The following is a 16342-nucleotide window of genomic DNA, read 5'->3' on the forward strand; positions in this document are numbered from 1 at the left end:
AGGGATTTTCGGTGGAAGAATCATTTATAAAGGATTGTGGACACCAAGATACCCTGATCTGATAAGTCCAAACTTCTTTCTGTAAGGTTACTTAAAGAAATTTTTTATAGGAGTAATCCACACACCCTACAGAATTGAAAACAAACATTACCAATGCCATCCAAGAAATAAACAAGGTACAGCAAACAAGAGTAACCAGGAATGTGGTCAAACGTGCTGAAAAATGGATAGAAGTGGATGGACATAATTTTCAACACTTTCTGTAAATTACAACGTAAATGTTTGCCAATAAACTATTATTACTTCCTTATACGAAATAAAGGAAGTTTTGTGATCGCGAAAAATATCGGTTTTCAGATTTCAACGGAAATATCCATTTTGACTATCCCTGAATCCATTCTGACTAATTTCGGCGTGACGTCTGTACGTATGTATCTCGCATAACTAAAAAATTTAGCTATAGGATGTTGAAATTTTGCATTTATAACAGTTGTAACATCTAGTTGTGCACCTCTTCGTTTGATTACAATCGAATGGACCAAAAGTGTACAATAAAAAGCCCAAAATCCAAAGAAATTTGGATTATGGACTTTTTCTTAACTGCAGTAATTAGCCCTTAATGAGAGATTTTTCAGCGATACATGAGTGATACTTATTTTCATTGGTTCCAGAGTTATAGCCAAATAAAATTTTAATTAATGAAATATTTGGATCGTAAAAGGGGAAGGCACATCGGTTCAAATCCGACTTTCTTTCCTTCTTTTTTTTATTTAAATATATTGATTTATTAATAATTATTAACCTGTGATTGTAAAAAAATGTGTATATATAATTTAATAGGGGTACAAGGAAGTGATGTGGTGTCCACTTCAGATTTTTTATAGACTAAACTAGCGATGGGGATCTTTTAAGCTAAACATTGTATTTCTTAGAAACTTAGACGTATATATTTATAAAACAAACAAATTATTAGTAACAACGACGACGCATTACACACTAAGAGGAATTATCTCAGCATGTAATACATTTACTTTATTAAAGTAATAAAAAAAAGTACATTAAGGGATTTCTTTACCGAAGATTCGAGTAAAAAGATTTAAAAAAGTTATTAATTGTAATAGGATATTCAAATATATCCGACTCTGAAACAGTATTTATAGGTTAAATCGTTATACGCTGCGCGCTGTTTTACGTTCGGTGCTGTGTAACTAAGGATCCAATTTATTCGGTAAAATAAATTCAGCCGTTCGTTGTTTAAACAACAATTCGTTTCAGACTAGGATCAAGTGTATATACAGTAGACTACTGTTTCTCGCGCGGGAAGTTTTAAAGCAGACTGAATGAAAAAAGTTTTAACAGGGTTATAAAACAGTATCTTCTTTCTTTAACAATAACAAAACTCACATCGGTTTGTACGCGGGATTTTTTATACGTATACCCAAATTGTACGTTCACAAACACACATATACATAAATCTAAAGCAAGGAAAAGTGATTGAACGAATTTTTTATGTTAGAAATATTCAAGCCTACATAAACCATAATATTATATTACATCACTATAAAATTCTGTAGTAGTTGAAGTTGTTTTATTCATTTAAAGAATTTATCCGTTATCTGTCTATAAGCGAAAAAGTATGTTTTAATGGCATAACAAAACTTAAAATCAAACCTTATCTAATATTTAAAGAGAAAAATAACTTTACCATTAATAGGTGGAATTTTTAATTTGCATAAAAAAGTGTAAACATGTTTATATAATCACAAAATTCCAATCGCTCCTCTGTAAAACTATTTTTACTTCACGGGTTTGCCAAAATATTTTAAAATAGAATCATATGTAATGCAGCGTAATGGAATTTACCACATCATCCCATCTCCCAAAAAATGATGCACGATTCCTAACTGGTTAAATTGATGTGACGAGAACAATAAAATAATGATGGTCGTTTTTTTATAAAATTATACGTACACTGTATTGTAGAACTTCTCAGCATGTTTATTTTTATCAAAATATGTACTTTAAAATCTTAATATATTTACTGGAAGAAAAAATTAAGTAATTAACGAAAAATAAATATAAAAATCTAATAAGGTTAAAATAAATCTAAAAAGTTATTGTTAAAAAAAAAAAAAAAAAAAATTAAATGCCCTGGATAAAATCCAACTCTACGTCCGTGCAGTTTCATCAACGCACACGTCCGGGACATGTTACTTCGGTACTTTTACTTATGTTGGTTGACGGGGCCATGGTCTTGGTCAGAAGCTCCTTTGAGTATGGAAAGTTGCAATCCCGAGCTGTCCGAACTGATCGAGGTTGTGCTTCTCAGTCTTGTTTCTTGCAGCGGAAGGAGGAAGGCACGACCGTGATCTGTTTTTGTCGACTTTTAAGCATTCATTTAATAGGTGTTGAAAGGAGATACAAATGATGTAATGATTTTTTAATCGATACAGTTAAAAATTTCACTGACAGTAAAATTGTTTCTGCAAAAGAAAACCTTTAATTTTATTTTAAGTAAATTGATGGGAAGATAATTTTTCAATCTGATTGAATAATTTAACAATTTGTTTGATAATTTATTGAAAATTGCTATGAAAGAATAATAAGAACCATTCTCATAAGTCAAAGTATTGTGTTGAGTCACACGAATTACAGTTCTTTTGTCTGGTTCGATAGAAGTGGGTATTGTTATTTTTAAAATTTAAGTGACTATTTTTTTAGTGAAGATTGCACATTCATACATAAATATAAAAATATGGGTAAATTAGCATTTTTAATTTATTAAACAATAGTCTATGTGATTCATATTTATGATTTATGATCTGAGAGCCCATTTTTGTGGCATGAAAACTTGTTCTGAATTTTTTCAGAAGAGATGATTTTATATTTATACTTAAAGATGGAAATATCAAAACATTATTAAATTGTAAGTGAATTTAACCAACTGAACTACTGTCTTAAATAATAGGAACTATATCTCAATTTTTTTTTGTCAAAATCAGGGAGTTGAATTATCTTTAAATATAGATATGTATATAAAATACCGGAGATCAGATCGATATAAAGAAAGACATATGCTATCCAAAAGATTTTGAAGAACAGTTTATTATATTTAATACTTTTTTTTTATTGTAGAATGATAGGTCTTGACAATTTAAAAATTATTTTCTTTAAATTGTGTTTAAAATGTAAATTATATTTACAAAAATGTCAGCGTAATAAAGAAGTTGGAAATAATTTTTAATCTTCTTGAAAGAATAAGCCTTGTATGAAAAAAAAAATGAATTAAAGTATAATAAATAATAAAAATTAAAAAAAAAAAAAAATTATATTTGCTAATTTTACAATATACTTTGATATATCAACATATTTTTCAATAAACAAATGCCATAACATTATATAAGAAGAGGGAAATACATTAGCTGCAATTTTTTAACTTTACGTGTGATGTTAAAGTGACTAATGTTTTGAAAGCTGTTGCCGCTTTAAAATTTGACAAGCACTCTAAATTCAGTTCTGACAAATGTTCAGTGCTAGAAATGTGTACAATCTACGTATGTGAGATATGAACAAATGAGTGAGTGTGTGTGTGTGTGGTGGTGTGGGGGTATGGGTGGGAGAGAGTAGTGGAAGGGTAGAGTGACTAAAATGTATGTATGTGGTTGCATGTGTATGTTGAATGCATGAGTGCATATGTGAATCCAGAAAACGAGGCTTGGTAAAATATTTCAGAATTGATGCTTTATTTTTATTTTTAAACTTAACGTATCACAGAAACAATATATTTGTAAAGTAGTACTTGGTAAATTGATGTATTTCAAATGTGACTGGAAAATGCGTTAACAGTATTTCTGATGGTTTTCTTTTATTTAAAAAAAAATTATATTAATGAAAAAGAATAAAATTTATTCAAGGATGTTTGTTTAAAATATGTTTCAGTTAACTTATATATTATGGTTAAATAAAAATATAAGTTATTTATGAATTGTTATCATATTAAAAATGTCCTCAAAATTTTGCGATGTACTGTTGGTGTTAATAGAAAACTGACTGTATACTTGAATGATCTTTTGATTATAAACTCTAGAGAATGATCTTTCTTACACTTCTGGAGCTTTATTCAGTGACAAGGTAACATTCAAGTGATCGACTTTTCATCCTTGAAGTGTTACACAATTATCATATTTCATTGCAAGGAACAATCAGATAGAAAAATTTATCACCTGTATTGAGAAACAAAAATTTCAAAGCAGATCCAACTGACATTGTTTGTGGTCTTCTGTTAGAATGCATGGTATTCAACACACATTCAAAAATCTTGTTATAGCTTTAATTTTGACGGATGATTTTACCAAGAACTATGGTTATTATAATCAAGGCTGTTGCACATACACAGATATATATGTTATATTATTTACTTACATATTAAACAAATATTTAGCACGCCAGTAAAATACTATAAAATTTATTTCAATATCTTGAAAGGACTTCCTCAAGTAAAACATTCCTGTTGAATAATTTGAAACATTGATTTCTATCTAGGAAGTACATCTTTCAAATAAGGAATAATAACAATAACAAAATAATAATTGATATATCATTGCTTATTAAATCTTCAAAGCACTATCTAGGATATGTAGAACACCAAATGTTAAATCATCTTTCATACTACAAAATTCATTTTTGTTTCTTAGATATACTTTTTTATTAAATATTATGAAACTATGGTTGAGTCTAAATCTAACTGAGAGTTTGTCATGAATGCCAGAGTAAATGATGTAGCATTTGCATGTACGATTGGACATCCCTTTACTAAACTATTCACCAGCTCTCTTATGAGAAAGAGAAGTAGAATGGAGCCTAAAATAAAAATGTTCACAAATTTCTATCTTAACATAACTTTTTGTAATATTTGTCCCAACTTAATTTATCTTAATAACATCCAAATATATCTTATTTAATATATCTTAATAACATCCAAAGTGTAGCTAGATTTTAACACATTCATTCACCGGTACTGTTAAAATAACAAAAAACTAATTTTTAGAATTAGTAGTCAAGTCATTATATTTTATAAAACAAGTTAAAAGTTAGTTTATTTACATGTGCATGCGCGTGTGTATGTGCTTTTTATTTTTCTATAACTTTTGTAAACATATTCTCTTTAAAATACTTGCCAAAACTGAGTACTCAGTGTATAATAAATTATCTTTTAGAGAGAATACATGAACTTTTATTTGAACTGATAAAACAGTAAGTTGCAATATATTATAATAACATGAAAATCTATATACTGAAGATTATTGTAAAACCATTATCCTTAACCAAATGAACAGTAAGTTCAGCTTTCGGCAACTTAATTTAGAATAAATTAAAGTAGACCCTAAATTACTTATTGTGAACTAATATTAAAAAAAATTAAAAAAAAAAGATTTAATTTGATGACTCTGATGAAATCCTCATATTTATTGCTGTGATGTACATAAAAATTAAGGTTTAACCTTTCTCTGAAAGTTATAATATATACTATACAACCAATGACTGTGGGGAACACAGAAACTTGTGTTGGCTGTAATTTTAGTTGCCTTGTCCAACTTAATAATAGATTAGAAAATTAATGTGTTCTAGCAAGGAATGTTTTTCATTCTTTAGCCAAAATTAACTTATGCAAAATTTAGTTTTGGCTATTGTTTATTATTCACTACAGCATTAATAGATAACTTCATAAATATAAAATTTAAATAAAAAAAAAATATATATATGAAGTGTACTTACCTTTTGTTTTGAGAAACATGCCTTTTTTACTAAGTTGTCCAAGACATTCATCACAGTAAATTATTAGATAGAAATGAGAATATAATCATGTCTTTTAATCCAACAAGGGTGTGATATCTTTCTGTTTAAACAATAATTAAAGGAAATATTAGTAATGAAAGTAAATTTATCAATTTTAAGTCAAAATTTATTTGAAACAAGCAATGCTTTACAATACACCTTTTTTAAGTTTGCATTTATAAAAACTTTAAGTCAGTGCTAGCTTTTATTCTAAATAACATTTCTTCAGAAACTGTTACTGAGATTGCTGAACAGCAGTTCAATAACTACATTAAAGAAAGAGGTAATAATAATTTTTGAAATGTCTTAAGTAATTAGTTTAATTTCAATAATTTTAAACTATAATTTAATTTAAAAGTACACTGCCTCAAAAAAAAGTCTGAGCACACTTAAAGTTTGGTTGCTGATTTTAACAGCCTCAGGAAGACCATTTTTGTGACATGACACAGTTAACTGGACCTCCAACATCAAAAAATGAGTGATAATGAGAAATTAAAATAAAGTTTAAAATAATCATATTTTTATCATGATTCTAACCAAGTTATATGGGCAATAAATTTAGTAAAGAGAAAGATAGAAAGAGAGAGAGAGAGAGAGAGAGAGAGAGAGAGAGAGAGAGAGAGAGAGAGAGAGAGAGAGAGAGAGGAGAGAGAGAGAGAGAGAGAGAGAGAGAGAGAGAGAGAGAGAGAGAGAGAGAGAGAGAGAGAGAGAGAGAGAGAGAGAGAGAGAGAGAGAGAGAGAGAGAGAGAGAGAGAGAAGAGAGAGAGAGAGAGAGAGAGAGAGAGAGAGAGAGAGAGAGAGAGAGAGAGAGAGAGAGAGAGAGAGAGAGAGAGAGAGAGAGAGAGAGAGAGAGAGAGAGAGAGAGAGAGAGAGAGAGAGAGAGAGAGAGAGAGAGAGAGAGAGAGAGAGAGAGAGAGAGAGAGAGAGAGAGAGAGAGAGAGAGAGAGAGAGAGAGAGAGAGAGAGAGAGAGAGAGAGAGAGAGAGAGAGAGAGAGAGAGAGAGTATAAAAAGAAAATGCTATACTATTAATGATCAAAACATAAAAATCATCTTTATGTATAAATCACAATGTTTATGTGCAATGATTTTGGTAAAAAGCAGGAAAGTAGTAGACCATCTAACTGATTCAATTACCAGTATATTTAGTAGAAGTTAATTTTAGGGTAAGGTTTTTGACAAAACTCCTATACATGAGATCTAAAAAATTGATTGAATTTCACAGAAGATAAATTAGGAAAAAATTATTTTAATCGTATTTATAATTTTTTTTTTTAACAGATTAACTCCAGCATATGCTATGATGGTTGCAATTACTGCTACATGGTTATATCGCCTCGGAGATGGACCTTTGTGGGATGAAATAGTAGGGTCAGCATCAAGAGATTGTAAAAATAACTGGTTACCAGGAATTTTTTACATCAATAACTATTACAAAGTACAAAATTATGTGAGTAGTGGCATTTGAAATGATACAAATTAATGAAATCAATCCTTAATTAATTTCAATATTATAAATAAATTGTTAAATTAAACCAGAATAAAATGAGACATTCAATTAAAGAATTTGAATTTTAGAAAATATAAAAAGAACAAAATTTGAATTTATAATTTTGGTAATTAAAGAGACTATTAAAAACTAAATTAAAAAAAATTACAACAAAATTATTTGCCACGTTTTCTTTAATTGATATTAGCCAAATTAACATCTACATCATGAAATTTAGCCAACGTTCCTCATCATACAAAATTTGTTGGCTAAATTTCTTAATACAAATATTTATTTATGGCAATCTTAAATTACAGAAAAAAAAAAAATGCAAGACTGAATAGGATTTTATCACAGAACTTTTTTATTTGAAAGGCACGCACACCAATACTCCACGATAGAGATTACCAAAATATATGATTCCATGAAACAATGGTGAAATTCTTTATAAAAAAAATTATTTTCTACCACACAGCTTAAAAAACTTATTTAAAAAAAAAAAAAAAATACATTGCATTTTTAGACTACTATAAGATATTTTTCATATTTATTTCATTATAATTGCTTGTAATTAGATTATAACATAATTATGTATAGCTTGATATAGTGATATATAAGGATTTTCATGCCAAAATTCATAAACTTTTTTTTTGGCTTGATAATATTATCATATAAGCTTAAAGCTTGTGCATGGGCTATGGAAATGAAATTTTTTAGCAAACAAAGAATACCATGCCTCATCGGAATTCGTACCCGGGACTTTTGGATGAAAGACAGAAATGCTACCACACCACCATGGATTTCAATGGAAAGTTGTTGGAAAACTCTTAATAAAAAAGTAATTTATATTCCTAAATTCCAAAGAATGTGAGCTAGTGGTTGTTAGGAATCTTTTTATATTGTTTCTCTGTATTACTTTTCATAAAAATACAACTTTCTTGCTTTTGTATTTGCTGAAAATGGATTTTTTTTTTCATGTAGACAGGACTTATAAGACTATCCAATTTTTTTTTATAAAAATAAAATTTAAAAATGTAAAATAAATTATTTTTTTAACCAACTTAAAAAGCTGTGTAACAAAATAATACCTTTAAATTCCTACTTTTTAAAAGAAGAATTGAACATAATTATATGTTAAAAATAATTAAAAAGTGTAATTTTTTAATTTTAGTGGAAATTTTTTTAAGCAGTAGATTATTTCATGATTGAAGTGGGGGTGTACAATAGTTGCTTTACACTATTTTTCCAAAACCTTTTTATTACACTAGCAAATTTAAAGAAAGTCAGGTACAAGAGGAACAATTATTTTCTCTGAAAGTAATAATGTTCACTATTCAGAATCTCTATGTTGACCCACTGAAGATGACAGTATGTCACTCACTATATTTTGATGGTTTTGGCATTCTGATGTACGATGATATATTCAACTCGTGGAAAAGGAATGAGCAATTTCTTATTGTCTCACTTTTCCTAATATGCTTTGTATGAAATAAATGTTTATGAGAATGGTTATACAATTTTTGGATTGATTTGATTCTGATATCAAGTTTTCTACAACTGTTTTGGCTACGGTAAAAGAAAAATGAATAACATTATATCAGCTATATTTATTTTATAAAATAGATGAAAAAATAATTAACTATTTTATAACAAAATTTCTTAATAATTTAAAAATAGATGTTCCATAAAACACACAAAAGATGGAATTTATATTTTCTGAATCATTGTTAATTATTTAATATCAATATAACATTTGCGTGACATCTTTATGTAATTAATATAATAATTCATATCTATTACAGTGTATGATGCAATCATGGTATTTGGCAGCAGATATGCAAATGTTTTGGCTTTCTCCATTATTACTTTATCCATTATGGAGATGGCCTAAATTTGGTTTAATAGAAGGATTTGTTTTAATCATTATTTCTATAATTATACCTTTTTACATAGCATTTGTTGAAGAAATAAAAACACCGATACCACTTTCTAGAGAGTAAGTAAACTATTTTTACTATTATTATTATTATTAATATTATAAATATTCATTATTATTTTAAAATTATACTTTATTTTATTTTAATTTTAATTCTGTGGATTAAAATGTTTCAGCACAAACACTGCTCAAATGAGTATTCAAATGCTAGACACTATATATAATTGTTGATCAGCTATTATTGCCAACCTATGAAAAAACAAAATGTTTAATATGTTTTAAAAGGTTGCCTTTCAAATTTATTTATAAAATTTCAACATTTGTATTTAAATTGTTCTGTTTAAAATTGTATTACTTTTCCAACCTCCAGTTTGTGTTTTCTTTCTAATTAATTAAAGTTGAACTTCTCAAATTTGTGTTTAATTTTAACAGACTTTATTACATCAATTTTCACAAAATTAAATTCTCTACAAAGCTAACAAAAAAAAATATTTGTTTATTGGTAAATTATTTGTTTATTGGTTTAGTGGTCTGGGACCACTTTTATTCAATTAGTTCATTCATCTTAGATCAAAATCCATAAGGAAGTACCAAATTTATCCCTTGATTTTCACCCCAAGAATTTTAGTATGGTTTAATTTTATAGGGGAGCAGAAAGCAGCCCTAAACGTTTCATGAACCGAAACTCACTAATGAATAATTTTCTAACCTATGTATATATGAACTTTTTTTCTTACTTTTAGCTATACAGCTATCTCATGAGAGATTCCCATGCAATTTGGAATCACCTATAGATAAGATGCTACAGAATTATTTCTGCACTCATAAATACATATGACAATCAATAATTAAAATAAAAATAGGAAGCAAATAATAAAAAATGAAGAAAAATTAAAGCAATATACATTATAATTTTAATTAAAATGTATCTGCTAGGTCATAAATTATAATTTTAATTTGTTTTTATACTTTTAGCTCATATCGTGTCCAAAGAGAAATGGAAACACTTTATCTACCAACACATACTAAAACCATTTCATATATTATTGGAATTTTACTAGGTTACCTTATATTTCAAATAAAAAGTAATCGAATAAATTGGAACTTATCAGTAGTAAGTAATTAATGTTTTCGTTGATTAATTTTAAAAGCTATGAAATTAGATTAGATTAAGGTTGTATTAATACATTACTACATGCATTAATGCATTACTGTGTAAAAAATACAAAGTAAAACATTTAGATGAAAATCATTTTATTCCTTAGTCCTTAGAGGAAGATTTCATATTTTCTCCCCAGATCTGCTACTGATTAGTTAAATAGAAGATAACAGTGTAATGAGTTAGTTCCTTCATCTTACATAGAGAAGCACCAGACATGATGGTTGATTTAACTGATTCCGGGATATTGACATAAGAAATGCTTTGAAAATTTTTATCAACAAAAGAGTAAAACATATAGAGAGAAATGCACTAGTACCAGAACAAGCTTGAATGCTGTCTGGTACTGCTTTTTGGAAGAAAAAATTGCCTTTTCACATAAAATTTATTTTAACTTAAAGTCTGGCCTATGCTATCAGATTAACGAGACAAGAGAGTGTTGTTCAATATGACCATTACAAATTCAGTTTTGGAAACATCCATACCAAGAAGTAGTGGATGTTTTAGAGGTCTATTATTTATAAGTGGTATACATATATAAGCTAAATAAGTTTCATATATATTATTGACATGAGCATGTGAGAAGAGGCAATTTGAATATTGTTTGTCCTGAAAAGGGCTGAAATGGCTGCCAGGAAAGTCAGCAGTGTGGCTGTGTTAGGCTAGCATCAAGTTTAATAAGTTGGCTCTAAAAACAGCTACCTGATTTGTGATCATTGACAACAATGAAGATTGGACCAGCCAGTTTTATTTTAACCCCAAAGTGGTTAATAAAAGAACCAGGCAGCTGAAGCCAACAAGAGGCATAATAAGAGGAACAATTATTTTTTCTGAAAGTAATAATGTTCACTATTCAGAATCTCTATGTTGAACCCACTGAAGATGACAGTATGTCACTCACTATATTTTGATGGTTTTGGCATTCTGATGTACAATGATATATTCAACTCATGGAAAAGGAATGAGCAATTTCTTTTTGTCTTACTTTTCCTAATATGTTTTGTATGAAATAAATGTTTTTGAGAACGGTTATACAATTTTTGGGATTGATTTGATTCTGATATCAAGTTTTCTACAACTGTTTTGGCTACGGCAAAAGAAAAATGAATAACATTATATCAGCAATATTATATTATATTTATATTCTAATTGTTGGCTTCAACCTGTTATGAGTTTTTGGAAAGGCTTTATGGCTTTGTGATTTCTGATAATTGAGTCTCTGTTTTATAATTAAATAAATATATATATATAAAATTTATGCTTGCCTGTCTTGTTATCTCCAATATATGGGTCACAAAATCAACAAGCAATATGCTGACTTCTCAGTCAACCAGTTTTTGGTTAAATTCAAAAGAAATATTAGAAATTATTTTATTTCATTCACAACAGTAAAAAAAATATATACCTGTAACTGGACAATGTTCTAATCTTCTTAAATAATTTTGTTAAATCATAGATTTAAATTTTATATTATTATTAAATAACTTGTTACTAAAAAGAAAAAAAACAACTTTATTTCAGGCACAACAAATAACAGGATGGGTGGTAGCATTAATTTTCATAGGAGGTTCTTTGTTTGGAGCGTATCCACTTTTTCAAATTGATCATACCTATAGCAAATGGGAATCATCACTTTATATTGGTTTCTACAAGTTATTTTGGGGGCTAGGAATTGGTTGGGTATTTTTAGCCTGCTCTACAGGATATGGAGGTAATTTTTTTAATTTAAGACAGAAATGATTTACACTAGAATTAATTTTTCATTACTGTTAACTAGCTATGATTTTACTGACAGATAGTCAGCATTTCCTGTAAATAAACATAATCAGTTTTTGTAAAGAAGTTGTAGTGACCAAAATGTTAAGTATTTATATTGAATTATTTATATGAAGGAGAATCTTTTAAATTACATTTAAACATCAAGAATTTTTTCATCTTTTACATTTATTATAAAAAATGATTTTCTGGCCTTTAAACTCATTTTCAGATTAAGATGTAGTTTAAAAATAAAAAAAAAAAATGTAATCTCTTTGTATATTTATGTTAAGGTAATTTTAAATATAAAATCTAAAAATTAATGCATACATATTTGAAGATGCATACATGTTCAAACAAACCAAACTGGTATGTTTGTAAGTATAAGTATTGATTAAAAATCTTTTTTTTGAATATATTTGAATTGAGCAAGCACAGATTTAAAACATTTATACATTTTTATTTTTCTTATAACTTATTTTACCATAAGTTGCTGTTTAGAGATTGTGAAATATGTATTCTTGAATTTATTTATAGTATCAGCATAAATAATAATTACGAAAACTAGACATAAACATGAGTAATTGGAAATACGAGTTCCTATTTCATTCTATTATTATAACGACATTGTTTATTGCTAAGTGAAATGACATATCATTGTATGCCACTTATTCCAACTATAACAATATAATAACTATAACTAATATAATTAACTATAACTAATATAATAACTATAACAATATATATGATAACTACCTTTCCAAATATCACAATTGTTCTTAAGTATATTCAGTTATGACAATAAAAGGATTTTTACAAATTGGATGAGCATTATGAACATATAGAAACAGAAACGAAATGATGTCCGTATGCAGACGCATGTAAAAAAGATAAACACTATAGTTAGAATTGAATGGGTAAGTATATTCACTAGTGTGTGAGCAACCTGAACAATTCTTATTCAGTGGAATTGCTTATCTAGATTTGCTTTACTGATCAGTACTTTTGAAGCATTTTGATAAACTTCTGATCATATTAATAAGATTCCAAAAGTAAACAATTATATTTTACACTTTGAAGGACCATAAATAAAACATTATTATCTTGATTTTTAAATATTTATTATGCTTAAGTATATTCCTGTCTAAAGTATCTCTTGGGGCTTCCTCAAAAAGTTAAAATGAGGTTTTAAGATACAAAAATGGGTTGTCAGATTATTATCCAGTGCTCTAAGTATCAGTCATGTAGATCAATATTTAAAAAATTAAATGTCTAAAACATTAAATATTTTCAGCTTATGAGAAAAAGCTGAAGTTATACTTCTGTTGCCATTTTTAAAAACTTACCAGATCATTAGAAACATTTCTCATAAATTATTATTTAAGTTATTGTATTATTTAAAATATAATTGAAAAATTTTATTTTGGATTAATAATATCACTCTGCCAATGATTTTTTAAGATAATATTAATTAAAATAATAATAAAAAACTTCTGATCTTATTGTATCCTATTCAATATGAACAAAATAATTTTCAATAGTCCTTCTGAATTGTGAATTATTTTGTAGTAACTTTTTATGTTTAATAGCATTATTTCAGATGTTTTAATTTTATGTAATTAATATGATATTTAATCATATTTATAATTCTATGTATTTATAATTTATCTAAAGTAAATCTAAGACATTTATACAATGTTATTATTATGTAACTAATCAGAAAAAAATATTTATTTATTTTATGTATTTCATGCATCAAACCTAAGGTTCAGTGCCTTTTTTGATGAGCAACTTGTCTTACTTTCTTGCTTCTAAATATACCCAAAAATTGTTTCTTAAAATATAAGTAGTTTTTGTGTTTTTTTTTTGTTTTTAATTGTTTGTAGGTTTAATTTTTGTACATTTTTATATTTATCTTAATGAAATAAAATTCTAATTTAATTTTGGAAAATTTTAAGAAAGTTTTAGCAAAGCAAAATTAATTATAAGCTGGTCCCTGTGGCACGAGTGGTAGCGTCTCGGCCTTTTACCCAGAGGTCTGGAGTTTGAATCCCAGTCAGGAATGGCATTTTCACATGCTAAAAATCATTCATCTCATCCTCTGAAGCCATACCTAACAGTTGTCTCCTGGAGGTTAAAAAAAAAAAAAAATAATAAAAATTTCAATGAACTAATAAGCAAATTACTAATTACAGATTTGGAGTCTATTGCATATTTAGAGGGACTAGTTTTTTTATCACAATTCTGATAGAAAGTAGTATGACAAATTATTGAAATTCCCAAAATTCAGAAAACTTTTAACTAGAAAGAAGTTCATTAGTTATACTCAATTATTTTTATTATCATCAGAATATTAATAAATCTTTATTGGTAAATAAATTTATTATAAATAAAACAATAGAAGTAAAGTATAAACTAATTCAAATGGACTCTCAGGTACATTTTTTTGAAGAAGGACAATTAAACCCAATATGCTTTTATGTCTACTACAGATGTTGCTTTTATATAACACTCATACCTAATCAATCTAAGTAGATCAACATTCTATAGACTTTAATTTATTGATGAGATAAGCATGAGATATCTAAATTGTCATACTTTAAGAAAATCAGTCAATTTTTCATTGTACCATACATATTTTATAATACTGTACCATCTTGAAATTTAAATAACCAAACTAAAATTTTGATATAAATAGGGTCTGAATTTCAATAAAAAACAATTATTGTTTTCTTGTGCCAAATTAATACAGAGCAGAGTTTCAGTTAGTAAACGGAATAAACGAAAGATGAAGACTAGTGTAGGAATTCTATGTCAATTCATAAAATATATTATGGTAAGATCATGTGAGGGATTTTAACCAGAAGGAAAACCCATGATGTAAGAAAAATATAATATACAAGTATTATGTACCAAACATTCAAAAGATTGAAAGGAAAAAATCTATTTAACTACAAATGATGAATTATAAAGCAAAAAATTAGAAAAAAACACACATTTACATGCACCAAACACACATATATACACCTTGAAATTATAGAGAACTAAAAATATTGTTTGAGAAAGCAACTTTGAGGAATGAATCAGAAATAAGTTTCTTCTCAATTAGACTAGCTTTTATTGAGATTTTACGTACATTTATAGTGCACATGCAAGCAGGAATCATTGTGAGATAAGAAAAACATAAGAGGTCACAAAACATAAGAGGTTATTTTTTAAAAAAAATTTACCAAACTAAATTCCTCACAGCTATAAACAGAAAAAACTAGAAAAAAATGTGTATGAAAAGAAAAACAGCTTTTAATTACATTTATTAAACATCATGTAACAAAAATGATTATTATTTCAGGTATAGTGTCAGATATTTTAAATTGTAAACCATTCATAATACTTGGACGATTGACATATGGAATATACTTAACACATGTAGCTGTCATAATTTACAAATTAGGGAATATGAGACAACCAACATTTCTCAGTCATTATGACCAGGTATGAAAATTATATGAAATATTAGTATTAAAAATCCAACTGTTTATTTTAATAAAATTAAGTTTATTTTAGAATATTCAAATATCTAATTATAGAATTTTCAAATATTTATTTGTTGTAAGAGGAAAAAAAGACAAGAATATACACACAAATCAACTGAAGATGTAGGATACAGTGAATATATTGAGACTAAACATTTACTGTAGATTTGAAAGATGCAGAGAACTTCATCAAACCGTCAAGTAACTGAAAATGAATAAAGTGTGATTCAAGAGTAATTATAATTATTTATTTTGAATAACTACATTACAGGGTTATTTACTCTAGTCATGATTTAATGGATGTAATATTATTCTGTAAACTTTTTCAATATTACTCAGCTGAATAATTTAAGTTTACATATTGAATGTTAATAAAATATACATATTATGTATTATTGTAATTATAATACCTGGAACAACCCTATCAGTCATATACTCAGACAAATATACATCACTTTACTTCTTAAAAATCCAAAATAGATTAAAGTTAAATTTAACGACCACTCTGAAACATACAAAATATAAAAATAAACACAGGCAATTGTTTAACATTTTTATATTATATCACAAATTTAAAATGATTATTATTTAGGCTTATTTATTAATTCTTTGTCATTTTGAATGATAAATTTAGAAA

At 27.1% G+C, this 16342-nt stretch overlaps 1 protein-coding gene across 2 annotated transcripts in view; it reads left to right on the forward strand.

The window, feature by feature from the left end:
* Positions 1-16342, forward strand: part of LOC142327378 (nose resistant to fluoxetine protein 6-like) — a 126945-nt gene that overhangs the window by 100471 nt on the left and 10132 nt on the right. For both annotated transcript variants that reach the window (XM_075370379.1, XM_075370378.1), the window contains 5 exons: positions 7115-7283; positions 9125-9318; positions 10234-10372; positions 11939-12128; positions 15522-15664. In XM_075370379.1, coding sequence (XP_075226494.1) covers positions 7115-7283; positions 9125-9318; positions 10234-10372; positions 11939-12128; positions 15522-15664 — 835 coding nt within the window. The remainder of the gene's footprint in view (positions 1-7114; positions 7284-9124; positions 9319-10233; positions 10373-11938; positions 12129-15521; positions 15665-16342) is intronic.

The sequence above is a fragment of the Lycorma delicatula genome, chromosome 7, assembly GCF_047948215.1.
Source record: "Lycorma delicatula isolate Av1 chromosome 7, ASM4794821v1, whole genome shotgun sequence".
NCBI classification, from domain to species: Eukaryota; Metazoa; Arthropoda; class Insecta; order Hemiptera; family Fulgoridae; genus Lycorma; species Lycorma delicatula.